At 48.1% G+C, this 25,863-nt stretch overlaps 1 protein-coding gene across 1 annotated transcript in view; it reads right to left on the bottom strand.

The window, feature by feature from the left end:
• The window catches only part of UBQLN1 (ubiquilin 1), a 336,216-nt gene that overhangs the window by 234,910 nt on the left and 75,443 nt on the right, over positions 1-25,863 (bottom strand). Inside the window, exon 3 of the mRNA XM_069229922.1 lies at positions 8,462-8,577. Coding sequence (XP_069086023.1) covers positions 8,462-8,577 — 116 coding nt within the window. The remainder of the gene's footprint in view (positions 1-8,461; positions 8,578-25,863) is intronic.

The raw sequence follows: 25,863 nt of genomic DNA, 5'->3' as shown, positions 1-25,863 counted from the left end.
TGATGGTACTGTGGGAGAAGATTTAAGTTTCAAAGTATACCTTTCTGTTACTAAAGAGAACATCCATTTGTTTGCCAAAAATTTCAAAATGCTCTTTCCTGTTAGTTTCCAAAATCTGGAAAAACGTGTACATTTCTTCCTCTAGAGTGTTCCCTTACCTGTACTGCTGCATTTGATGGAACTATACCTGTGATATTGCTGATGAAAGGACAGAGATGGTGCTGTTGTCCTCACTTTTGATATGGATGAACATAGTGTTTGGAGAAATCCTTTCACATTTCTAAGCTAACCATCATGAGTTTATCTGCATCTACCATCCTTTTATGCACCCTATCAGCAGCATGTGAAACAAATAACTAAGTTCCAAATAACAGCAAACTCACAATCTACTGTGTCTATCATGATGATCTTCTTAAATAGCATCCAAATGTGGCTAACTGCAACATCTGCTGCTGCGGCCTTCCCGTTCCTTTTTTTTACTTCCAATTCACGTATCTTTATTTTTTTCCCCTGAGTGAGAAATATGCTTCTCTCCTGTAACTACTATCACACCCATCATACAGCTCTGATGAATACATTTTAGTAAAGTTATAGATTTCCAGGTGTAGGAAGCTGGCTCTGTATATACTATCTCCAAGTGAGAAATATTGTGCACAGAGTCCAAGGGTTCCCCTTAGAGGTTGATAGTGGCAACATCAGATAATACTAAAGCTTTATTTTATGGTACTGTGCTCGAGAAGGAGGCTTATCAGAGGGTAGTGTTAAGCACTTGTTGTACACACACAGGCAATAAAGGAGGAACACACACTCAAAGACTTACTCCAGGCCAATAGGTTTTATATAGAAAAATATATTTTCTTAATTTATTTGAGAACCACAAGATTCAAGATTTGAGGTAAGTACATAAAATGCAATGTACTTCACACAGGTAAGTATAGAACTTTGATTTAAAACAGTAGTACACACAGTTTTGGTTAAAATGGCAATAAGCTATTTTAAAAGTGGACACAGTGCAAAAATCAACAGTTCCGGGGGGGGAGGTAAGTTTGGTTAGTTTTTCCAGGTAAGTAAAGCACTTACAGAATTAGTCTCTTGGGCATAGTCAGCCCACTGTTGGGGGTTCAAGGCAACCCCAAAGCCACAGCACCAGTAACAAAGGGCTGGTCAGGTGCAGAGGTCAAAGGAGGGCCCAAAACACATAGGCACCTATGAAGAACAGGGGTGCTCCGGTCCTCGTCTGCTTACAGTTAAGTACCTGTGTCCTCGGGGAGCAGACCAGGGGGGTTTTGTAGAGCACTGGGTGGACACACACACACACAAAGACCACAAAACAGACCCTCAGCTGCACAGGGGCAGCCGGGTGAAGTAGGCAAAGTAGGCATCTAGTTTGCTATAGAAAGCAACAGAGGGACTCGGTGGTCGCTCTGGCGATGCAGGCAGGGCACAGGGGGGCTTCTTGGGCTTCTCGGGCTAGCCACCGACTGGGCTAGGATGAGGGCCGTCTGCTGGTCACTCCTGCACTGGTAGGTGGTTCCTCTTGGTCCTGGGGGCTGCAGGTGCAGTGCTTGGTCCAGGCGTCGGGTTCCTTTATTACCAGGCAGTCACAGTCAGGGGGAGCCTCTGGATCCTCTCTGCAGGTGTCGTCGTGGGGGTCAACTCAGGGTGTCCACGCTGTTGGAGTTGCCTGGGAGCCCTCTCTGCAGTGTTGGTAATCCTGGACTCGAGCCGGGGGCGTCGGGTGCAGAGTTTGAAGACTCACGCGTCTGGTGGGAAGTGAGAGTCTCTTTAGAGCAGTTTCTGCACAGTGCTGCTGTTCTCCGGAGGTTCTTGGTCCTTTAGATGCGGGCAGTCCTCAGAGCTCACTGGTCCCGTTGGATGCGTCGCTGTGCAGGCTCTTTGAGTCTGGAGACAGGCCGGTAGGGCTGGGGCCAAGTCAGTTGGTGTCTCCGTCGTCTCTGCAGGGCTTTCAGGTCAGCAGTCCTTCTTTCTTCAGGTTGCAGGAATCTGATTTCCTGGGTTCAGGGTTGCCCCTAAATACTAAATTTAGGGGTGTGTTTAGGTCAGGGGGAAGTAGCCAATGGCTACTGTCCTTAAGGGTGGCTACACCATCTTTATGCCTTCTCCCAGAGGGGAGGGGGGCACATCCCTATTCCTACTGAGGTAATCCTCCAAACTCAAGATAGAGGATTTCTAAAGGCAGGGGTTACCTCAGCTCAGGGCACCTTAGGGGCTGTCCTAACTGGTAGGTGACTCCTCCTTGTTTTTCTCATTATCTCCTCCGGAGTTGCCGCCAAAAGTGGGGGCTGTGTCTGGAGGGGCGGGAACCTCCACTAGCTGGGATGTCCTGGGGTGCTTTAACAACAGGTGTTACAGTTCCTGCAGGGGGAGGTGAGAAGCACCTCCACCCAGTGCAGGCTTTGTTCCTGGCCACAGAGTGACAAAGGCACTGACCCCATGTGGCCAGAAACTCGTCTGGTTGTGGCAGGCTGGCAGAAACTGGTCAGCCTAGCACTAGGAGTCGGACTCTTATCAGTGTGCATCAGTGTGCATTTACTGTGCTGAGAAGTTTGATAACAAACTTCCCAGATATCAGTGTAGCCATTATGGAACTGTGGAGTTCGTAATTGACAGACTTCCAAACCATATACTCTTTATGGCTACCCTGCACTTACAATGTCTAAGGTTTGGCTTAGACACAGTAGGGGCATAGTGCTCATGCAACTATGCCCTCACCTTGGGTATAGTGTACCCTGCCGTAGGGATGTAAGGCCTGCGAGAGGGGTGACTTATCTAGGCCACAGGGAGTGGGATGTGGGCAAGGCACCCTGAGGGGAGTGCCATGTCGACTTAGTCATTTTCTCCCCACCAGCACACACAAGCTGTGAGGCAGTGAGCATGTGCTGAGGAGTGAGGGGTCCCCAGGGTGGCATACTACATGCTGCAGACCTTAGAGACCTTCCCTGGCCACAAGGCCCTTGGTACCAGTGGTACCATATGGAAGGGACTTATCTGTGTGCCAGGGTTGTGCCAATTGTGGGAACAAAGGTACAGTTTAGGTTAGCAGGGTCCCAGCACACTTTCAATCATAATTGGCATCAACAAAAGGCAAAAAGGTAGTGGGTAACCATGCCAAGGGAGGCATTTCCCTACACCAGGTAATTTTTTGGACATACTATAACCTAAGATCACTGGATAATTTGTCCTCGATAAACTTAATCACTAGTTTCCACTTCTCTCTTGCTTCCCTCCCAGACTACTGAGTGACATTTATCTTTGGACTAATTAGAGTTACCTGTGTGTATACACACAGTAACTCCCTAATGTTTACTGAACAATTTCAAGTTCACATATTTGGATTTGGGCACTGCTGCCTGCCATAAGTTTGTATAGACTGTCTCTCACACCTGTGCATGGAGTAAACACGTGATGGAATTTTTAGGTTATCTGTCTCCTCCTGTTTGCTGTGGACAAACCAGTATACCTAGAAAAATTGGATTTGGAACTCACCTGATATCACTACCTGTAGTGTTCCTTCTCGTTATATTATTTCTTTTAATTTTGTGATTTACATAATGTCACTATATATATTTATATGGATACACTCACTAAAAAAAAAAAAAGTTATAGGGACGTAATAGTAAGGTTCAGATTTTACATACACAAAACCCCAGAAATTCAACAGTTATAAATATACTTATCTCAAGAAACTATAACTCATGCCCCCACCGTGCAGCCGTCTTATCAATAATTTTACTGCAAATGTAGCAGTGATATTATCAATGATTCACAGAAGATGTCATGACTAATGTAATATCTGGTGTAATTCGCAATGCATGGCGAGGCTGCGAGTAATGGATACCATAGGGCACAAGTTATAGTTTTTTTTTTTAGATAAGTGTAACTATAACTGCTGAATTTCTATGGTTCTGTGTGGATTAAATCTGAACCTAACTAAACCCTCCTGTACCCTTGTTTTTTCAGTGAATTTCTAGTTTTTCTTTTTTTTACGAAATGTAATATTGAACTACCATACTTTAATTCAACCATCACCGCGCACAGCTTCCACCCTGTAGCCAACCCCCTCCATTCAGCCAACCTCCTGCATGCAGCCAACACCACGCCATGCATTTTCTTTGGCTGTGCACAGCAGAGGGTTGCCCACAAGGCCTGGCCTGCAGCCATTCCCAGTGACCAACCCTTCAAAGACATCCAACCTGCGGGCCCCTGCTCGGGCTTCTTTTAGCCCCAGGGATTTCTTCCGCCCACCCCCTATGGCCCAGCACTCTTTTTAAGGGGACAAAAGCACTAGGCCCCTCTCTCCGGTCTACTTTTGGCCCCAGGGCCCGGACATATTCCAAAGGGGGGAGGGCACAAAGGCCCCTGTCCCTGGGCCGATACCTGCCCCAGAGGCCCCATCCCCATGCCAATTAACTAAAGGGTGTGGTTTTGGGGAGGGGGGCATGCAGCCTCCCTTCCCGGGCCAATATAGGCCCCAGGAACCCCGTCCTCCAGGGCCTGCCAACAAAGTGTGGGTGCCCTGGTGCCCACCCAGGGTATATACCATATTCTCGTTGAGGGCTGCGGGGGAGACCCAAAGCCACTGCTACCCCCATCCGGCTCTCTGCATTCAGCAGGAGTCAACATTGCTCCCGCCCGCGGAGAGCAGCTAAAAAGTTAGCTTTGTGCGGGTAGGAGCACTACCATATCTGTTTACCTGCCCGCATCAATGAAAGCAAAGAACAGATCTGAAGTACGCTCCCAGCAGGTGCAAGCATTTTTCATGCTCCTGCCCGCTGGGAGCAGACTTCAGGTTCACTCTTGCTTGGCGGGAGCTTTGAAATTGTCAAGCAAGAGCAGGCAGGGAAACCGCAATGTCCCACGGGTGGACACACCATGGCATAGTACCTTGCGGCCCCTTCCCCTTTCTAATTTCAGTAATGCCCTGGGGATGGGGTCCCCAAGGCCAAATTGGCTTGAGAAGGGTGGCCGCCAGGCCACCACCACCCTACCAACACAGCCAAGCCTCGAATGATGTGATCACTGGGGTCAAAATCAGCCCAGGGCGATTGGGGGGCGAGGGGGGTAGATGTCACAGCGGTGTGTCCTGGGCATACAGAACTAAGCAGCGGAAGCCACAAAAAAAAAAAAAAAAAAAAAAAAGGTTTTGCCCTAAGCAGAGCTCTTGTGGGACCCTACCACCAGGCCTAAAAAAATCATTAAAATGTTACTAGACCTGCCGGGCACGTCGCTTGAATAATCTACTCAACCTAACTGTAATGTGCTTGACCCGGAAACAGGTCTCAACTTGTGTGATCCTGGGCAAATATTGAATTTTACAGTCGTCTTTTTCATTATACTCACATATGAGTGCACCTTCAAATTTGTGAGTTCAGCATTTCTGGTGTAAAAAAATCAGATCCTCTTTTGTTTGATTAAATACAAGTTTGCTCCATGTATAATAAATCTAGCCCGCAAATAAGGTACACACAATCCATTCATGACTTGCTTCTCAGTTTAGTAATAGCTTTGCCATCAGGGGAGGAGGGTTTCTCAGTTTATGTTTAAACACTCACTTTTAATAAATACATTACTAAAGCATGAATTGGAAGCGCACTGTCATTTACAGACAATAGATTTCCAAGAAATGTCCAAATACGTTCCCACTAACTTGCTGCTTTACTAATAAAACTATATAGTGTATTGATAATAATCTGTGAAAATTGGGTTTCAGAAAACATTTATCATTTGCACATCACCACAAAGTGTTTAGACTATTTTTTCATCCTAAATCTATTAAAAAAAAGTTTGTCACACAGAAGTACAAAAAAATGGTCTTTCAAAGCAACTGAAATATATTTTGAAATGTTTGTAAAGTTGACTTAGTTATATAAATGTTTTGTGTTTAGGAAAAACCTGATACCAACAGCCTTTCATTTCACATAGGTCAGACAGTTCACCTTACAAAATCCTGGAACTCTGCAGTCACAAGGAAAGGTATTTGCATTGCAAGAAGGCAAACTGACTTTTGACCTTCGTCTCTGAACACAGAGCAAATGTGACTAAATATAAAGGCATCTTAAATGTTAATTAAGTTTCTGACTGAACAGAACACCTGTTCTTTGTCCGCTCGCCAAGGGGCGAGTGGGATCTAAAAATAGCTCGCACTCATTTAAAAAAATTAAAAAAATAAAATAAAAAATTGCCATAGCGAGTGGTCGGGGTGAGGGGGAAAGAGAGATGTGGTCAGGTTATTCCTACCCTGCCCTCTTATGTGAATTTGTTTGTTTTTTGCATTTTTTTCTTGGAACCCGGCCAAGTATGAGTCCCAGGATGGCAGCTACCACTTCCTGGTTGAAGTGGTGGCAGCCAATCAGAGTGCAGTTTGAGATTCGTCAGATCCGTGGATCCTACACATCACTAGATACATAACATTTTTCTTTAATAACTACAAAACTACTTAAGATTTACAACCAAATTACAAAAAAGATCTTTCTGGACCAGGATCTAGCTTTCTGCCAAATTTGGTGTAAATCTGTTCAGTGGTTCGGGCTACAGCATATCTAAAACCCCTCTGAGAAACTGCATGGGGAAAATGCGTTTTGGGAGCCCCTCCTTCCGTTCCTCACGGGCCCCTGTTTGATGAATCACCCTGGAATATTCCAGACAGCAGCTGAATTGAGTGTCAAACTAGTTTTGAAATTCTTTTTCTTTACGTTTTTGATTAGTGTAATGTTGCCTTTTTGAAAAGGTCTCAGGCTACTGTGCCGCTACAAGGCGAAACACATGTTGGCTGGCTGTCTTTCTTTCGGATGAATGAATAATGTTAAGAATAAACTGATCCTCTTTACTACACTTCTTTCCTGCCTATCCATTCACAATATTAACTTGTCTGCAGTACAGACTTCTTCACCTCTGGGTGAAAATGCCTACGAGAAGCTCTCCATTACAGTTCTATTCAGGTCACTATAACTGGTGTGTTTTTTGCTTTCACAAGGTCTACAAGGTGCATCTAAGACAGGAGCATTGGTGGGTATGTATGTTGTGGGTAAGTAAATGTTGTGGTGCAGTCCTTTAGATACTCAGGGCACGGCCACACGAGATTGTGGCATCACTTGCACTGGGCTGCCAATACACATCACGAGTACTGAGAGCAGCATGCACACTTCCGCTTTTACACCCCCGAAACCAGTTGTGTCTATAGTTGAGAAGATAACATGCCAGACCCACTTTGATGTAGTTATGGTGGCTCAATCCCTCCTGCTTTCCTATTGGAAAGCGGCTTCTCTCAGGAAGATCTTCTCTTTTTTTTAAAGTGTTTGAACTTTGACCAGTCAGTCTAAACCAATCTTGTGGGAAGCATGGTAAGGACAAAGTGATCATTTTGGCACCATGCCTCCTTAACTCCCTGACTTGGGTATCTCCAAGGAATTCAGACGGTGGAGACCACCTTTCAGGAGTCCTTTTCAATCCTTGGAACCGAACCGTTAGTTTTGGCATTTGAAGTAACGCCATGGGATTCAATGTTGAACTAAACTACGGCATCAACGAACTACAAAACATTTAGGGGGTAGGTTTGGTTCTTTGTCAGCTAGACACTCAAGGTTTAAGATTTGCATATGGAGTTAGTATGCAAAATTAAATGGCTACTAACCTGTATTTCTGGTTTTACATCATAGTGCTCTTCATCGAGGTCATAAACGTTCCAATAATTACCTGTTGCATGCATAGGCCCCGGAACGCTTTAAACCATAAACGTAAACAATTCAGGTGCAAAATTCACCATACTTAATACTTTGTAGAGTCTTCAACAGCCTATTACTGACCAGATTTATTCCTTCAAATAACAGAATTGCAATTTCAACCCTCTTACAAACATTACGTTGCAGCATCTGACATAAAAACTGCTGCGTAAGTTGTGAACAAATTAAGGAAAAGTGAGGTGTATTGCACTTTACCTTCGCACTAAAGGAAAATGCACTTGAACTGTAACTTCAGTATATAGTTTCAAGTGTTCTGGGGTACCCACATGCAGCAGCTGATTACTGTTTTATTAATGGCTATCAATGAAGATCCTGCAATGCAGAGCCTTAGCTCTTTCAGAAACAAACTGTAACGATATTTACGGCATTTGCTTTTACTTGGTGTTATGCGGTTTCCAACTGGAATATCCCATTATTGGTCGCTCCCCACTACCATGAAAGACCCAATTGTTTAAATGAAATGTTGGTTATTCAGTTGGAGTGCAATAGTAATCAGCCACAGTACGGTAACCTAACAGTTATTGGCCAGTGATCTCTGAAAGGCATGGGATTCCAAGAAAACTAAGAGTAGAAAGTGCACATACAATAACAGGCACGAACAATTATTAGGATAAATGTATCCTAATTTTCCTGGCCTCTCCCTTCATTCACATTGCAATAATGAATTTGGTATTAAACTCTTGAACACAACGAAACCTTACCCATACTTAAAGGGCTGCTGTTCAGTGATGCTGTTGTGGTTGTGTTACTTGGAGTTGCCGTGGTGGTGGCAGTACTGCTGCTTGTTGTTGACTGTTGAACAGGAGGTTCCTGTGATCTAGGATAACAAAAATAAATTAATTTACTAAACAATTTTCAGTGATGTTTGGCATGTTAATCATGCTCTTTTATGGAGAGGGTGCTAAGAACCAGAGCAGGAATAATGCAATTTCTACGTAACTAGATAGAGTAGGTACGGAGTTGATGCTTGTCCTCCGAGCTCACCAACAGCCCGCTGAAATGCAATCAAGTGGCTACTCTCCTAACTGCAACACTGCAGACCTACTTTGTTGCACCTTAAATCATTTTTACAAGGTTGAAAACCTAAAGAGCCCTTCTCATAGTAGTGGGGTTCTCCGATAGATCCTGTGAGAACCCCAATCTCGCATTAATGGAGAAAGATCAGTCCAGATGCCCCAGGTATGACCCCAAAACTTGAGCATCAAAATCCCGTGGTGCTGTTGTGCTTTTGGCCATAAGGACATGGGCCCTGGCCTGTCCTCTGGTCTAGCAACTGGACCAACCTGACGGGGCCTATTAATATGCCAGTCTGCACGTACACATTGCCTGCAATCCTCTCCCCAAACATGAAACAACCTCAGAGGTCGAGATACAGACAGCACATTACCTTTATCCCAGACTAAGTTTCACTCTGTTCACATTTAATGGGCTCTGGCCATCTCCCTTGGCAACAGAAGAAACTACAACCACCACTACATGGCAAATAGAGATCACACTTGGATAACGTCAAATTGGTCTGAACGGAAATTGGACTAAAAAGCTTGCGCAATCTGCCCAGCAATGTATACAAGATGTTTCCCCAGGATTGAGATGCAGATAAACTTTCAAACGTTGCGGATACCGTAGGGAATGCCAGAGCTAATCACAGAGGGTCTAAAAGGAACCCACAGCCACTAGTTATAATCTTCGTCTGGACACCAAGGAGGTCAGTTGCACACTAGTATAAGAACATGATACCAGATCAGGAGTTAAACATCTGCGTGTATGCCATCTTGCCCCCTAGACAGGCCCAATTCTGGCACAACCAGAGGAGCAGACTTGCTTCTGTGACCTTGGAAACAACAAATAACTTAGCTGTCTGTCAGGACCTGGACTAGTACTGCCAGGATGATTAAGCCCATCTATTGGTAGACCAGAACAAGGCTCAGGTGACCTGAAGGATCTGCACTGGAATAGCTCAACAGATTGAGTCTGTCCAGGTGCCACAGGAGTACCACAGCCCAGCTGTCCAGACAGACAGCAAAAATAGAACCTGGGTGAATTAACTGCTTCATCGTCGTCATCATGAGAAGCATAAGCCGGTCATGCCCCAACTCATCCATTACCAGTACTGTGAAACACAACCCCTTTCTTCAGCACAAGGGGCCAGAAATTAATTGTATATGGACACCCCTGTGTAGAGACCAGTTTTGGTGACTGGAGTAAGCTGTGCTAATTCTGGAACATTTGAACCATCTTCCTAGCCCATATTGTTTCTAGAATACAGTGGGCTGAAGTCTCAGTCAAATCTAACACCAGTGCCTACAACTGTCACCAGTACCTACAGTGGATCCTATCGCCACTAGATAATAACTAGCATTAGCAAAGCTAACAGGTCTGGTCTTGGCAAACCAAGCAATGTGTTTATTTTTGTTTTGCACAAATATGCAATGGGCAACAATAGTAGCAATAATAAAAAGCTGAAAAGCGAATGTACAGTACATGAGTTTGCAAACAAAAGGTAAAAAAATTACCCATAGCCAAGCTTAATAAAACCACATGGAATAAAATCAGAAATCAAACTGATTTCTGGTATGTAAGTGAACGACGTTTTTGTAAGAGGTGTATTAAGAAATACATAACTAATACCGCTGAAGAGAAGCAAAGGCGGAATTTTGCCCCTTGCTGGCAAAAGGTGAATGACACTTAGACCAATTTTTAAAGAGGGATGACTGAAAATACATATTATGATTTTTAGTGAAAACATGAAGTTACTTTCTTCAAGCTAGATCTAAACAAAAACAAGATGCCACTTAAAATGTGGCACCACCATCTTAGTCATAAGAAATGTGTTAATTACAAACCACTAATCATCACCCATAGCATTGAAGAGTGCCTATTTAGTTGAATGTGCACATATAATCAGTCAAAACCCCATCATTCAGAAGAAAAAAGTCAGTTGTTGCACTCACTGACTGCATGTCATGGAGAGTAAATGCTAAATTTCACAGACAAATGACTATACCAATGGATGCAAAGTCACTTTCTGCATGCATATACGTTTTTCCAATTTAGGATTTTTTTTTTTATTGCAGGCAACTAGCAAACAGCAAAAACAGTCTTTATGCCAAACCTTAAAAGAAAACTATGGAAAGGAAGAACAGGGGTAACAGACTGAGGACAGATAATGGAAAGGTATGCAAGGGGATGTAGCAATAGGTTGCAATGGCATAGAGGACATTATGGCCCAACCAGAAAGAGCACAGAGGGCAAGTAGGACTTAAAGCAATAAACGGGAGAGTTGCTGAGAAAGACGTCAAAACAAGTGTGAGACCACTAAGGAGAGAAGTTAAAATAGGCACAGAGGGGGAAAGCAGAGCAAGAGGGTACTAAGCAGAGTGAAAGGTGAGGCTGGTTACAGGCATTCCTTCAGTTTCTAAAGAAGAAAATGTGTACCTAAGTGCACAGGGATGAGGCAACGGCAACTGGCAGTCTGACATAAAGCCCTTACTTCACCTTTACACTAGATACGACAACTTGCGACAGGCAATGTCCGACATCTTTCTTGCACTATAGACATGTTTTTGGGCAGGACACATTCCCATCTAAACTCAACTACCATGAAAAATAAAATAAAGTTAAGAAATGGAATATGAATATTATATATACATACTGCATAGAAAAATAAGTAGATATCAACTAGATTTGTCATGTTGCCCCACACATTAAGTAACATTTTTATGCTACTGGGAAATAAGATGATTGTGTAGCACTGGATCTAGGATGATGCCACAATTACGAGTGAACATTTATTTAAGCACCGCTGTAAGTTGTAAAGAACAAGTTACTTACCTTCGGAAACGCTCTTTCTGGTGGCTACACTAGCTACCTGTGGATTCCTTACCTTATGAATTCTCCCAATGCGCCAGCATTCAGCAGAAAATCTTCTTCCCAGGTCTCCACGTCGACGAGGAAATCACAATTGCACGGCTCCGCACGCGACTCTGTCTGACGTCACCGTGGCAATAAGAGGTCCTCGCTCGCATGCTAACGTCAGTTTCACCCATTTTTTACGTGCCTTTGAGGCGAACAGGTGAAAACCGACATCACGATAGCCCAAATAAATGCATACATATAACCATATTGATGTAACACAACTACAACAATCATTTATAAAAACATTAGTCAAAACACATATACACTCGTAATACTAATGTCTTGGTATGACCAGTCAGGCAACAGGGAGGCAGGTGGGACTGTGAGAAATCCACAGGTAACTAGTGTATCCACCAGAAAAAGCGTTACCGAAAGTAAGTAACTTGTTCTTCTAATGGATACAACTACCTCTGGACTCCTCACCTTATGAATAGAGTCCCAAAACAGTACCGCACTCTGAGGTGGGTGCCTGACTAGTCACACCAAGAAATTCTGCAACACAGAACAAGCAAAATGGCCATCCCTTCTGACCTCCGAATCCAAGCAGTAATGCTTTGCAAAAGTATGAAGGGAAGCCCAAGTTGCCGCTTTACAAATATCTACCACTGGCACACCCCTACCCAAAGCTGCAGTGGCAGCCTTGGCCCTGGACAAATGAGCTCTAATAGCCTCAGGGGGAATCTTCTTTGCTAATGAATAACAGATCTTAATGCAAAGAATGACCCACCTAGATATAGTTCTTTTATGGACATCTCTGCCTTTCATCTTTCCTACATATCCAACCTAAAGTCCTTTGTTCTCTCAATATAGAAACTGAGAGCCATTCTGGGGTCCAAACGATGGAGTCTTTCTTCCTCTTTCGAAGGATGAGGAGGAGGGTAGAAAGATGAAAGGTTAATAGCCTGCCCAATATGGAAAGGAGTGACAACTTTAGGAAGGAAAGCTGCCCTGGTTTTCAGCACCACTTTGTCAGCAAAGAATGATGTAAAGGGAGGTTTGACACAAAGGGCCTGAAGCTCACTCAGTTTTTGCCCGATTTCTGTGCCTTTCGCCCCTTGTGCGCTCCTCGACCCCAGCCGCTGCTTCCCTGCGGCCCCGCCCCCCTCGCGCCCCCATTTGCCGCTCCCTCCCGCCTCCCAGCTGCTCCTCCCTCCCCCCTCCCTTCTTAATGGCTGGCGCTGCGCGTCGCCAGTGAGCGAATTCGGACCTGGTTCAGGTCCTGAACTCGCCCCTCACGACCGCAGCACCAACCTGCTGCCTTCTGCCTCTGCCCCACGACCACGCTGCCGTCTGCATGTTCGAGGCCCTCCTCCACCCGCAGGCATCCTCCTGCGCCTCATCCCTTGTGGCTAGTGGGCTCACTTGACCCGAGTGCCGCTTCCGCCGTCCCGTAAGTTTGTTTTTCAGCTTTTTTCCGCTTTTCTGCGCCTCACCGCCGGCGCTTTTTGCCCCATTGTGCCCCCCTGATTGCTGTCTCCCCGATCGTATTTAGTGCCAGTATTGTGTCCATATTGTGTTTTTTCCTGCATTTGTGACTGTTTTTGCCCGATTTCTGTGCCTTTCGCCCCTTGTGCGCTCCTCGACCCCAGCCGCTGCTTCCCTGCGGCCCCGCCCCCCTCGTGCCCCCATTTGCCGCTCCCTCCCGCCTCCCAGCTGCTCCTCCCTCCCCCCTCCCTTCTTAATGGCTGGCGCTGCGCGTCGCCAGTGAGCGAATTCGGACCTGGTTCAGGTCCTGAACTCGCCCCTCACGACCGCAGCACCAACCTGCTGCCTTCTGCCTCTGCCCCACGACCACGCTGCCGTCTGCGTGTTCGAGGCCCTCCTCCACCCGCAGGCATCCTCCTGCGCCTCATCCCTGGTGGCTAGTGGGCTCACTTGACCCGAGTGCCGCTTCCGCCGTCCCGTAAGTTTGTTTTTCAGCTTTTTTCCGCTTTTCTGCGCCTCGCCGCCGGCGCTTTTTGCCCCATTGTGCCCCCCTGATTGCTGTCTCCCCGATCGTATTTAGTGCCAGTATTGTGTCCATATTGTGTTTTTTCCTGCATTTGTGACTGTTTTTGCCCGATTTCTGTGCCTTTCGCCCCTTGTGCGCTCCTCGACCCCAGCCGCTGCTTCCCTGCGGCCCCGCCCCCCTCGCGCCCCCATTTGCCGCTCCCTCCCGCCTCCCAGCTGCTCCTCCCTCCCCCCTCCCTTCTTAATGGCTGGTGCTGCGCGTCCGCTGCAGCGGGCGCGCCGCTGGCGCGCCAGAGGCGCGCCAGAGGCAAGCCCGTCTGCGCCCGTCCGCGCCTGGACCGCGCCCAGCGCCACCCCCCCTGGTCCTCGCGCCTCCCGCGCCCACTTCTCGGCCGAAGAGCTCCGCGCCCTCAACCCCGGGCCCTCCACTGAATGCTTCCGGGCATCCCCGAAGCTCACTAAAGGACCTTTCTCCTGTCGCACCTGCAACTTCTCCTGCACCAGAACGACGAATCCAACTACAAAAACTTTCAACCCCAATCACCTGAACTGCATCCTCATCAACACCCGCTCCGCACGAAAACACGCCATCGAGCTCTGGGACCTGCTCGACACCACTACACCTGACGTGGCCTTCCTGACCGAAACCTGGTGGAACGACTCCTCTGCTCCGGACATCGCCATCGCCATACCGGACGGATACAAAATCACCAGAAGTGACCGGACCAACGGGATCGGCGGCGGAATAGCCATCGTTCACAAAGCCACCCTCAAAATCCACACCCACTCGGACGACACCCTCAAAACAGCCGAACACCTCCATTTCCAGATCCACACGGACCCCAAAACAACCCTCAGAGGAACCCTGATCTACCGCCCTCCAGGACCAAGAGCCCCCTTCAACGACACCATTGCAGACCTCGCAAGCTCCCACGCCCTAGCATCCACTGATTACATCCTCCTGGGAGATCTCAACTACCACCTAGAAAATACTTCCGACGTCAACACTACTTCACTGACCTCCAACCTCCTCAACCTCGGACTCCGCCAACTAGTCAACACTCCCACCCACATCGCCGGACACACCCTGGACCCCCTCTTCACCTCAAGCAACCACATCGCTTTCAGCCACACCTCCGAACTCCACTGGACCGACCACCACTGCGTCCACTTCACCTACAAGAAAATCACAGAACATCACCGCATCCAGCCACCTCCCCACCGCCGCTGGGGCAAAATCACCCAGGACCAACTGGCCAGCACCCTCACCAACAACCCTCCACCCGACGCAACCGACCCGAACACAGCCGCCATCAACCTCCATCAATGGATCCGCGACTGCGCTAACACCCTCGCCCCCCTAAAGAAACACACCGCCATCCAAGGAAAGAAAAAACCAGCCTGGTTCACAGATGACCTTACAACCTCCAAAAGCATCTGCCAGAAGCTCAAAAAGAAATGGATCGAAGATCGCACACCCGACAACCTCGCCACCCTCAAAAACGCCAACCGTGAACACCACCAACGGATCCGCGTCGCCAAGCGCACCCATTTCACCGAACGCATCAACAACAACGCTCACGACTGCAAAGAACTCTTCGGGATCGTGAAGGAACTCTCAAATCCTAAAGCCAACTCCAACGACATCCCGCCCTCCCAGAAACTCTGCGACGACCTCTCCACTTTCTTCCACCAGAAAATCGTTACCATCCACGACAGCTTCAACTCCAGCCCACCGCCAGACCCCACCCCCGGCGTCTCCTCCCACGACTGCCGCCTCACCGCCTGGACCCACGTGGACGATGCAGAAACCATAACAACCATGAACACCATCCACTCAGGCTCCCCTACGGACCCCTGCCCTCATCATGTTTTCAACTCGGCAAACGCCACCATCGCCCCCGAACTCCGCAAGATCATCAACCTCTCCTTCTCCTCCGCCACCTTCCCGGACAGCTGGAAACACGCAGAAATCCAACCCCTTCTCAAGAAACCCAAGGCTGACCCCAACGACCTCAAAAACTTCCGACCGATCTCTCTCCTCCCTTTTCCAGCCAAAGTCATCGAGAAGATCGCCAACTCTCAGCTCACCCACTTCCTCGAAGACAACTCAATCCTGGACCCCTCACAATCCGGATTCAGACGAAACCACAGCACTGAGACTGCTCTCCTCGCCGCCACAGATGACATCAGACTTCAAATGGACAAGGGCGAAACCTCAGCCCTCATCCTCCTCGACCTATCCGCCGCCTTTGACACAGTCTGCCACCGCACCCTACTGACCCGCCTCCAGGAAGCTGGGATCCAAGACAAAGTCCTCCACTGGATCTCATCCTTCCTCTCCGACAGAACTCAGAGAGTCCGCCTCTCCCCGTTCCGCTCCAAAGCCTCCAACCTCATCTGCGGCGTCCCCCAAGGATCCTCCCTCAGCCCTACGTTGTTCAACGTCTACATGGCCCCCCTCGCCAAACTGGCCCGCCAACATCATCTCAACATCATCTCCTACGCCGACGACACCCAGCTCGTCCTCTCCCTGACCAATGACCCGCTCACCGCCAAAACCAACCTCCACGAGGGACTTAAATCCATCGCCAACTGGATGAACATCAGCCGCCTGAAGCTCAACTCCGACAAGACGGAAGTCCTCATCCTCGGGCGCACTCCCTCGGCTTGGAAGGACTCTTGGTGGCCCTCCGCCCTTGGTCCCCCGCCCACCCCTGCCAACCACGCAAGAAACCTCGGCTTCATCCTGGACTCCGCCCTCACCATGTCCAAACAGGTCAGCGCCGTCTCCTCCTCCTGCTTCAACACCCTTCGTATGCTCCGCAGAATCTTCAAGTGGATTCCAACAGAAACCAGAAAGACGGTGACCCAGGCCCTCGTCAGCAGCAGACTTGACTACGGCAACGCACTCTACACAGGCATCCCTACCAAAGACATCAAACGACTCCAACGGATCCAAAATGCCTCCGCCAGACTGATCCTCGACATACCCCGCCGATGCCACATCTCCCCACACCTGAGGGAACTCCACTGGCTCCCAGTAGACAAGAGGATCACTTTTAAACTCCTTACCCACGCTCACAAGGCGCTTCACAACACCGGACCCTCCTACCTCAACACCAGACTCAACTTCTACACCCCAAGACGCCAACTCCGATCCGCCAACCTCGCCCTAGCCATCGTACCCCGAATCCAGCGCAAGACCTCCGGCGGCAGATCCTTCTCTTTCCTCGCCGCCAAAACCTGGAACTCTCTCCCCACTCCGCTACGCCAGACCCAGGACCTCCTCACATTCAGAAGGCTCCTCAAGACCTGGCTCTTCGACCGCTAAACAGCCTCTCCACCCCCCCCCCCCCCACCTCAGCGCCTCGAAACCCTAACGGGTACATAGCGCGCTTTATAAATACTATGATTGATTGATTGACTCACACGCCTAGCAGACGTAATAGCTATAAGGAAAACTGTCTTAAAGACCAATAACCTTAAAGGACAAGAATGCATAGGTTCAAACGGTGAACCCATTAAAAAAGTTAAAACCGGATTTAAATCCCACTGAGACATAAGAAATGGAGTGGGAGGAAATTTATTTGTTAAAACTTTCAAGAACCTAACAAAAATAGGTGAATTGAACAAGGAAGGTTGATCCGGAAGGCAAAGAAAGGCTGACAGTGCCGACAAATAGCCTTTGACAGTCGCAACCGCACAACCATTCTGTGCTAACGCTAAAGCAAACAACAGAACATCAGACAGATAAGCTCTCAAGGGATCAATTTGCTTCTCTCCACACTAAGCCACACATTTTTCCCACCTGCCAGCATAAACAGTCTTAGTGGAGTGTCGTCTGGCCGATAAAATAACATCCACAATCTCTGGTGGGAGAGAAAGCACTCAGATTGCCGCGTTCAATCTCCAGGCATGTAGGTCCAGGCTCTGGAGGTGGGGGAGTAGAACCTGCCCCTGCGACTGCAAGAGGAGGTCTGCCCTGAGAGGGAGACTGAGCGGAGGGCACAGTGAAAGTTGGAGAAGGTCCGTGTACATCACCCTTCTCGGCCAGTTTGGAGCTATTACAAATGACTTGAGCCCGATCTTCGCAAATCTTCCTCAGAACCAGAGGAATCAAGGGTATAGGGGGGGGTGTGGGGGACGCGTAATGCAACTGGTCGCACCAAGACATCCGACACACGTCCCCCAAAGTTCCTTGCACCGGATTCTAGAGGTTGCAGAACAACGGGCAGCAGGCGTTCTACCGAGTGGCAAATAGGTCTATCTGCGGAAAACCCCACATCCGAAAGATGTGAAGGACCAGGTCTGGATGGAGACGCCACTAGTCATGGGCTGAGAAATGCCGACAGACTGTCCGCACGTACGTTGAGAACTCCGGGCAGATGATTTGCTACCAAGCAAATCCGATGGTCCTGATCCCAGGACCAGAGCCGCAGAGCCTCTCTGCAGAGAAGGTACGACCCCACTCCTCCCTGCTTATTGATATACCACATCGCGGTTGTATTGTCCGTCAAAACTTGAACTGACTGACCGAGAAGGGACACGAGGAAGGCCTTGAGAGCCAGACGTATTGCCCGCAATTCTAACAGATTGATATGAAAAGTATGTTCCACTGGAGGCCAAAGACCTTTGATCTCCAGGTCCCCCAGATGAGCTCCCCACCCTAGAGCTGAAGTATCAGTTATGACCATGGCCACCGGAGGTGATAGTGAAAAAATTGCCTTCCTTGGGAAAGTTGCCGTCCACAGTCCATCATCGTAGATCCGCTGCAGCGTCTCTGGAGATCGCCATCGACTCCTAGAGATTCTTTCTGTGTTGAAACCACTGCCTGCGGAGGCACCACTGAAGAGCCCTCATGTGTCAGCGTGCATGAGTGACCAACAGAATTCAAAAAGCGAACAGACCGAGCAGACACAGGACCTTGAGGACTGGAACAACCGTTCCATTTTGAAACACTGGAATAAACGCCTGAATGTGCTGAATTCACTGAGGCAGGGGATAGGCCCGATTCAATGCAGTATCCAGTATTGCCCCTATGAACAGGAGGCGCTGAGAGGGCTCCAGATGAGACTTGGGCACGTTTATCAAAAAGCCCAGACTGAACAACAACCGAGTTGTCATTTGCAAGTGATGCAGCACGAGCTCTGGAGACTTGGCTTTGATCAACCAATCGTCCAGGTAAGGGAATACCGATCTTTCATTCTTCTTGAGACTTGCTGCAACCACCGTGATCACCTTCGTGAAGACTCGAGGTGCTGAAGTAAGACCAAACAGAAGGACTGCAAACTGGTAGTGTTGTGACCCCACCACAAACCAGAGATACTTCCTGTGCGACTTGAGAATAGGGATATGAAAGTGAGCATCCTGCAAGTCGACAGACACCATCCAATCCTCTTTCTTCAACGCCAGAAGCACCTGCGCTAGAGTCAGCATCTTGAATTTCTCCTGCTTGAGGAACCAATTCAAAATCCTCAGATCCAGGATAGGTCTCAAGCAACCATCCTTCTTGGAATGAGGAAATATCTTGAATAAGGATAAGTTACTGACCTGTAAATCCTAGTTCTCTTCCAGGGGTATCCTCATCAAAGTCATAAACATTGAATATTCCCGCCCTCGTGCGGGGACTCCGGAGCATACATAAAATACACACATATAAAAGTATGAAATATGCACAAAAAATATATATATAGCATTTTTAGTAGACAATTTTCATACTAAACTCATGTATACGTGTGTATAACAGCAATGCAGACTATATTCATAAACAGGCTAAAATGCTTTATTTCTATGGAGTTTTTTTTTTTTTTTTTTTTTTTTTTTTTTTTTAAACAGACCCTTTCAAAATTACAATAAGAGAAAAACTTTCCAAACCCCCAAAGCTGGGCCCAGTGAAAGAAGCAGTAGCAACATCAGTGAAAAAAGAGAAAAAACTGCATTGAAAACAATGGAGCATTATTAGCCAATAGGCTGCATGCAGGTTAACACAGGAGAACCATAAAATTCTGGCACCGTGACTTTAAGACCCTGAGCACCTCCAGTATCCCATCATGCCTCAGGGGTGAAGGAGAGGTGACAGTTGGTTCACAGTTAGGTCAGTACTTTTTTACAGTGACAACGTTTCCAGCAGATTCGAGAGATAGTGTGTCCTGCACTTCTAGGAGACTTTTGTCTGGGGAGGAGGGTGGTTTGTTTATGACTTTGATGAGTATACCCCTGGAAGAGAACTAGGATTTACAGGTAAGTAACTTATCCTTCTCTTCCAGGGGATCCTCATCAATAGTCAAACATTGAATAGATTAGCAAGCCCATCCCTTAACTCTGCGGACTGTCTAATAGAAGAGCAGGAAGAGATATACATTATGCAAACAAATTACTCAGAGATGCTTGCCCAACTTGGGCGTCTGCTCTGGCATCTAAGTCCAAACAGTAATGCCTAGTAAATGTATGTACATACTTCCATGTAGCACCCTTACAAATTTCAGAGATTGGAACATTATTAAGTATTAAGGAGGGCAGCAGTAGCCGCTTTTCCTCTTGTCGAATGAGCCTTAGGCCTAGCCAATAACTGTTTGTTAGCCAATTGATATGCAGTAACAATACATGAAACTATCCATCTATATATGGTTCGTTTTGACGCTGCCTCGCCTGTTCTCAAATGACCATAATTTACAAATAAGTGGTGAGATCGTCTAATTAGTTTGGTCTTATCCAAGTAAAATTTTAGCACTCTTTTCAAATCCAGGGAGTGCAAAGCTTTCTCCACCGGAGTATCCGGATTGGGGAAAAAAGTTGGTAGTGAAATGGTCTGATTGATGTGAAAATCTGACACCACCTTCGGTAAGAATGATGGATGAGTTTGTAGAACCACTCTATTCTCATGGAAGACCGTGTATGGTTCTTTGGAGGACAAAGCCTGAATTTCACTGACCCTCCTCGCGGAAGTAATGGCTACAAGAAAAACAGTCTTCCACGTAAGGTGTTGCAAAGAAGCTTTGTGGATAGGTTCGAAAGGAGGGCCAATGAGTCTCGATAGTACTATGTTTAGCTCCAATGGAGGAGAGGGTTTTCGAATGGGTGGAAAAACCTTTTTCAAACCTTCTAAGAAATCCTTGACTACTGGTCTTGTGAAAAAGGATTCCTGAGAAGGTGACTTACGATAGGCTATAATGGCAGATAAATGTACCTTAATAGAGGACACTTGCAGACCCGATTTTGCCAAATGGAGCAGGTAAGACAGTATGACCTCCTTCTAAGCCAGTATAGGATTCTGACCTTGCTGACGACACCATATGTAGAACCTCTTCCACTTGAACGCGTAAGAACGCCGCGTGGAAGGTCGTCTGGACTCCTTTAAGATGTTCATGCACTCCTGCAAGAGCCCTAGGTGCCCATACTGCAGGAATTCAGGAGCCATGTCGTCAAGCTCAGAGAGGGAAGGTTGGGGTGAAGTATCCTGCCTCCCAGCCTGCAAAGGAGATCCGGTCTGCACGGCAGCCTCCTGTGAGGCTGTTCTGATAGGATGAGGAGATCTGTGTAACAGAACTGACGAGGCCATTGCGGGGCTATGAGAATCATTCTGTTGCTGGATCTGTAGAGTTTGTTTATCACAGCAGGTATGAGGAGAATCGGTGGAAAAGCGTAGAGAAATATCCCTGACCAGTCGATCAACAGGGCATTCCCTCGAGACCCCGGACGGTAGAACCTGGACGCGAAGTCTGGGCATTCCTTGTTTTCTTCGTCTGCGAAGAGATCTAATTGAGGCCGACCCCACTGAACGAAGATGTCTTCGACGACCTTGTTGCGAAGAACCCAATCGTGGGCATCCTCGAGAGTTCTGCTTAGGAAGTCCGCCTCCACCTTTTGTTGCCCTAGTAGGTGAATTGCTGTAAGAGAAATTCCCCTCGCTAAGAGCCAATGCCAGATGGCCAGAGACTCCCGAGATAGGGGCAGGGATCTCATTCCTCCTTGTTTGACCGTATTGTCCGTTTGCACTAGAAGAGATTTCCCCTGAAATCGATGGACTTGAGAGCCAGATGAACTGCTCTGAGCTCCAGCAGGTTGATGTGGTAGTCTTTCGTTGTTGGACCACAGGCCCTGAGCTTGAAGGGAACCCAGATGAGCTCCCCATCCCTGAAGCAACGCATCCGTTACCAGAGTGTCGGACGGGAACGGCTGATGAAACTGAACTCCTACTGACAGGTGATGTCTGTGCATCCACCATCGTAACGATTGTCGTGCTCCTATCGGAAGATGCATTCTGTCCTCCCAGCGGCCTGCGCTCTGGTTCCAGTTGTTTTCCAGCGCCTCTTGAAGAGGCCTCATATGTAGCCTGGCATTCGGGACAATGAAAATGCGCGAGGCCATGGAGCCCAACAGAGATGTCACCTGACGGGCCGTAGGTGCGTCGGACCTCAGAAGGTCTTGACACTTTCTCCTTATTGATAACAGTCGTTCCTCCGAAGGATACACTCTTTCGAGCTCTGTATTCAGTATTGCTCCCAGGTAGTGGAGGTTTTGTGTTGGGATGAGGGTGGACTTTTGGTAGTTGACTTGTAGACCTAGGGACCTGAAAACACTGAGCACAATGTCCAGATGGTTTTTTGCCTGCGCCGGAGAGGAGGCTTTCAGTAGCCAGTCGTCTAGGTATGGATAAATTTAGATTTTCTGCTTCCTTAGAAGCGCCGCTACCGTTGCTACACATTTTGAGAAAACGCGAGGGGCAGATTTTAGGCAGAAAGGAAGCACCTTGAACTGATAGTGCTGGGAGGCTATCAGGAACCGTAGGAATTTCCGATGCTTGGGAATGATCGGGATATGAAAATACGCGTCTTGCAGGTCTATGGAGCACATCTAGTCTCCTCAATGCAGCTGAGGGAAAATCTGGTGGAGAGCCAGCATCCTGAACTTTTGCTTTTTTCTGTACTTGTTCAGTAGTCGTAAGTCTAGAATCGGTCTGAAAACTCCTTCTCGACCCTTTTTTGCTACCAGAAAGTAGCGGGAGTACACCCCTTTCCCTCTGTGCGCGACTGGGACTTTTTCTATTGCTTTTTTCCGTAAAAGAGTGTGAGCCTCTTTGCGTAATAGGCTCATTTGAGCCGGATTGCATTTGGTTGGTGGCAAGTGAGGAGGAGGTTGTCGGAAAAGAAGAGAGTACCCATTCTCTACAATGTTCAGCACCCATTTGTCTTTTGTTATGCCACGCCACTCGTGAATGAACGCTGTGATACTTCAGCCCCCCCCCCCCCCACCGGAGTGGTGCACGGTGTTAAGGGAAGCGAGTCCTCATTGTTTTGCAGGAGCTTTGGGTGTAGACTGCTGAGGTCCGCTTGACCCTCGATCTCTCGTGGCTTTACGAGATTGGAAGAGTGGATGCCCTTGTTTCTGTTGTGGCCTCTGGGGCCAATGAGGGGCTTGCTGGAACGGGCGCCTGTCATAAGGTCTATACCTTCGCCTGAAGTCTTTCCTTTTCTCAAGGACCACTGCCCTCATGGTGTCCACTTCCGCCTTCATACGCGCTATCTCCTCATCTATGTGGGTTCCAAAAAGCGAGTTTCCGTTGAACGGAAGGTTTAGGATACGCTGCTGCGCTTCCTGCTTCAATCCTGTGAGTCTCAGCCAGGAAGACCTTCTCGCACAAACCCCATGCGCGTAACCATGTGCTGCTAAGTCTGCCCCATCTGCTGCTGCACTGACGACTTGATTGGAGACCAGACTTCCCTCCTGAAGGATCTCCTGAAAATCCTGCCTGTCCTCTCTAGGCAGCTTTTCTGTGAACCTGCTCAGCGAGTCCCAGAGTGACCGGTCGTATCTGCCTAGGAGTGCGGAGGCGCTGGAGACCTTCATCATGGAAGCCGCCGTGCCACACATCTTCCTCCCCAGAGTGTCCAGGTGTCTACTCTCCTTGTCTGGTGGAACCGTGAAGGATGATGCCACTGAGTGCGTCTTCCGGGCTGCGGCCAATATGACTGAGTCCGGTGGGGGATCAGTCCTGAGAAACAAAGGATCTTGCTCAGGTGCCTTGTATTTCTTTAAGATCTTAGCAGGAGCTGATCTGAGGTTGGCTGGTGCTAAAAAGGTGTCCATGGTTGGTTGTAAAAGACCAGGCACTAGCGGTAACAATTTCTTTGAAACCGCCCTGTGTTGCAGGGATCCAAAGATCACGGATGAGGAGGTCGAAGGCTCTGGGACCTCAATATTCAGCTTTTGTGCTCCCCTGAGAAGCACCTCGTTAAAAGTTGTGATATCGTCCACCGGGGAAACTCTAGCTGGTGGAGAATCCGTTAGGGTCGGGGAGTACTCGCTTACTGAAGACCCCGACGATGTGGACCAAGAAGGAGACCTCCTGCAACGGTGTGATCGTGATCTGGATCTTCTCTGGAAGCGTGACCTGCTCAGAGATGTTGTAGCGGCGCGTCGAGGCCTAGTGGCCGACTGGCGAGACGCAGAACGAGCCCGTCTTGTTGGCGATGGTGTTCTGGGGAGAGAAGCCGAAGGAGAGTACATCCTCAAGTATTGCGAGTCTGGAGAGGCAGTCGTTTTATTAAGGCTCTCCAACCACCTTGGCGACAAGTTGATGGGTGAGACATGCCCAGACAATGCGGCTCTCAACCGCCCAGATGAACCACTCCTTATGGAGACCACAGGAGTTGTTGGAGTGGTCTTATCCGCCGGCGGTAGCCGACGCTCTTCTCCTTGTAAGACAGGCAAAACTTGTGTCGACGTCGACAGTTGCAACGACGAAGGGAGTGACGTGGGTTGCTCTGGTCTCGACGTTGAGCGCCTCGACGGTGACCGGCAGTCCCTTGACCACGACCTGCTCGATGTCGTGTGCCTCGCCGTCGAGTGATGGGCCGTAGACGGCGGATGTCTTTGCTCTCGCCGTTGAGGTGATTTCGACGTCGTCTTTCGTGCCGTCGAGGGGTGCGAGGCCTTCAACGGCGAATGGGCACGCCGGTGCTGGCTCGACGTCGATCAGTGGGTTGCCGTCGACGGAGATCTGCCCCTGTGGTGGCCATGTACCTTCGACATCGTATCCCTCGACATCGGTCGGGTGGCCGGCGATCTATGGCGATGTGACGGTGGCAGCGATGACGTCGACGGGGAACAAACAGGTACCTTCCTACCTGCTGACTTCGATCTAGCCTGTCTCTCCTGAGAATGGCTTGTTGGCTGCCTGGGAAGCGAAGAGGACGATGCCTTCTGCCTCTCATGAAGACCATGAAGTCTGACCTTCTCCCTGTCCTTCAGAGTCCTTTTTGACATGTTCTTGCAGGGTCTGCAAGTGTCAGAGCAGTGACTCTGAGGCAAACACACAATGCAAAGAGAGTGTGGATCTGACTGGGCCTGCTTCCCACAGGAAGGGCACTTCACAAAAAGAGAAGGCATTTTCCAGTCAGGAAAAAATCTCTTGACTCAGACAAAGATGTAAAATGTCGAGTGAAAGTAGAAAAAACGCTGTTTTTAAGTATTTTCCTGCAAAAAACTCAGAAAAACTGAGAGCTCAATGCTCCAGGATCCGCTCAGAAGAAGCCAGAAAAAAAAAACTGACCTAACTGTGAACCAACTGTCACCTCTCCTTCACCCCTGAGGCATGGTGGGATACTGGAGGTGCTCTGGGTCTTAAAGGCACGGTACCAGAATTTTATGGTTCTCCTGTGTTAACCTGCATGCAGCCTATTGGCTAATAATGCTCCATTGTTTTCAATGCAGTTTTTTCTCTTTTTTTTCCACTGATGTTGCTACTGCTTCTTTCACTGGGCCCAGCTTTGGGGCTTTGGAAAGTTTTTCTCTTATTGTAATTTTGAAAGGGTCTGTTAAAAAAAAGAAAAAAGAAAAAAAGAAGAAAAAAAATCCATAGAAATAAAGCATTTTTCGCCTGTTTATGAATATAGTCTGCACTGCTGTTATACACACGTATACATGAGTTTAGTATGAAAATTGTCTACTAAAAATGATATACTTATATTTTTCGTTCATATTTCATACTTTTATATGTGTGTATTTTATGTATGCTCCGGGGTCCCCGCACGAGGGCGGGAATATTCAATGTTTATGACTATTGATGAGGATCCCCTGGAAGAGAACAACCCTAACCCCTTTCCTGCTCTGGAACCAGCTCCACTGCGCCTTACAATAACAGGATTTGAACTTCCTGCTGCAACAAGAGATGGTCTTCTGAACAAAACGAGGGATGGGGAGGGATGGGAGGAGGAAATTCCCGAAAAGGAAGGGC

The sequence above is a fragment of the Pleurodeles waltl genome, chromosome 1_1, assembly GCF_031143425.1.
Source record: "Pleurodeles waltl isolate 20211129_DDA chromosome 1_1, aPleWal1.hap1.20221129, whole genome shotgun sequence".
Taxonomy (NCBI): Eukaryota; Metazoa; Chordata; class Amphibia; order Caudata; family Salamandridae; genus Pleurodeles; species Pleurodeles waltl.
Note: the sequence above shows the minus strand (reverse complement) of the source record. Positions and strands in the feature narration are given on the sequence as shown.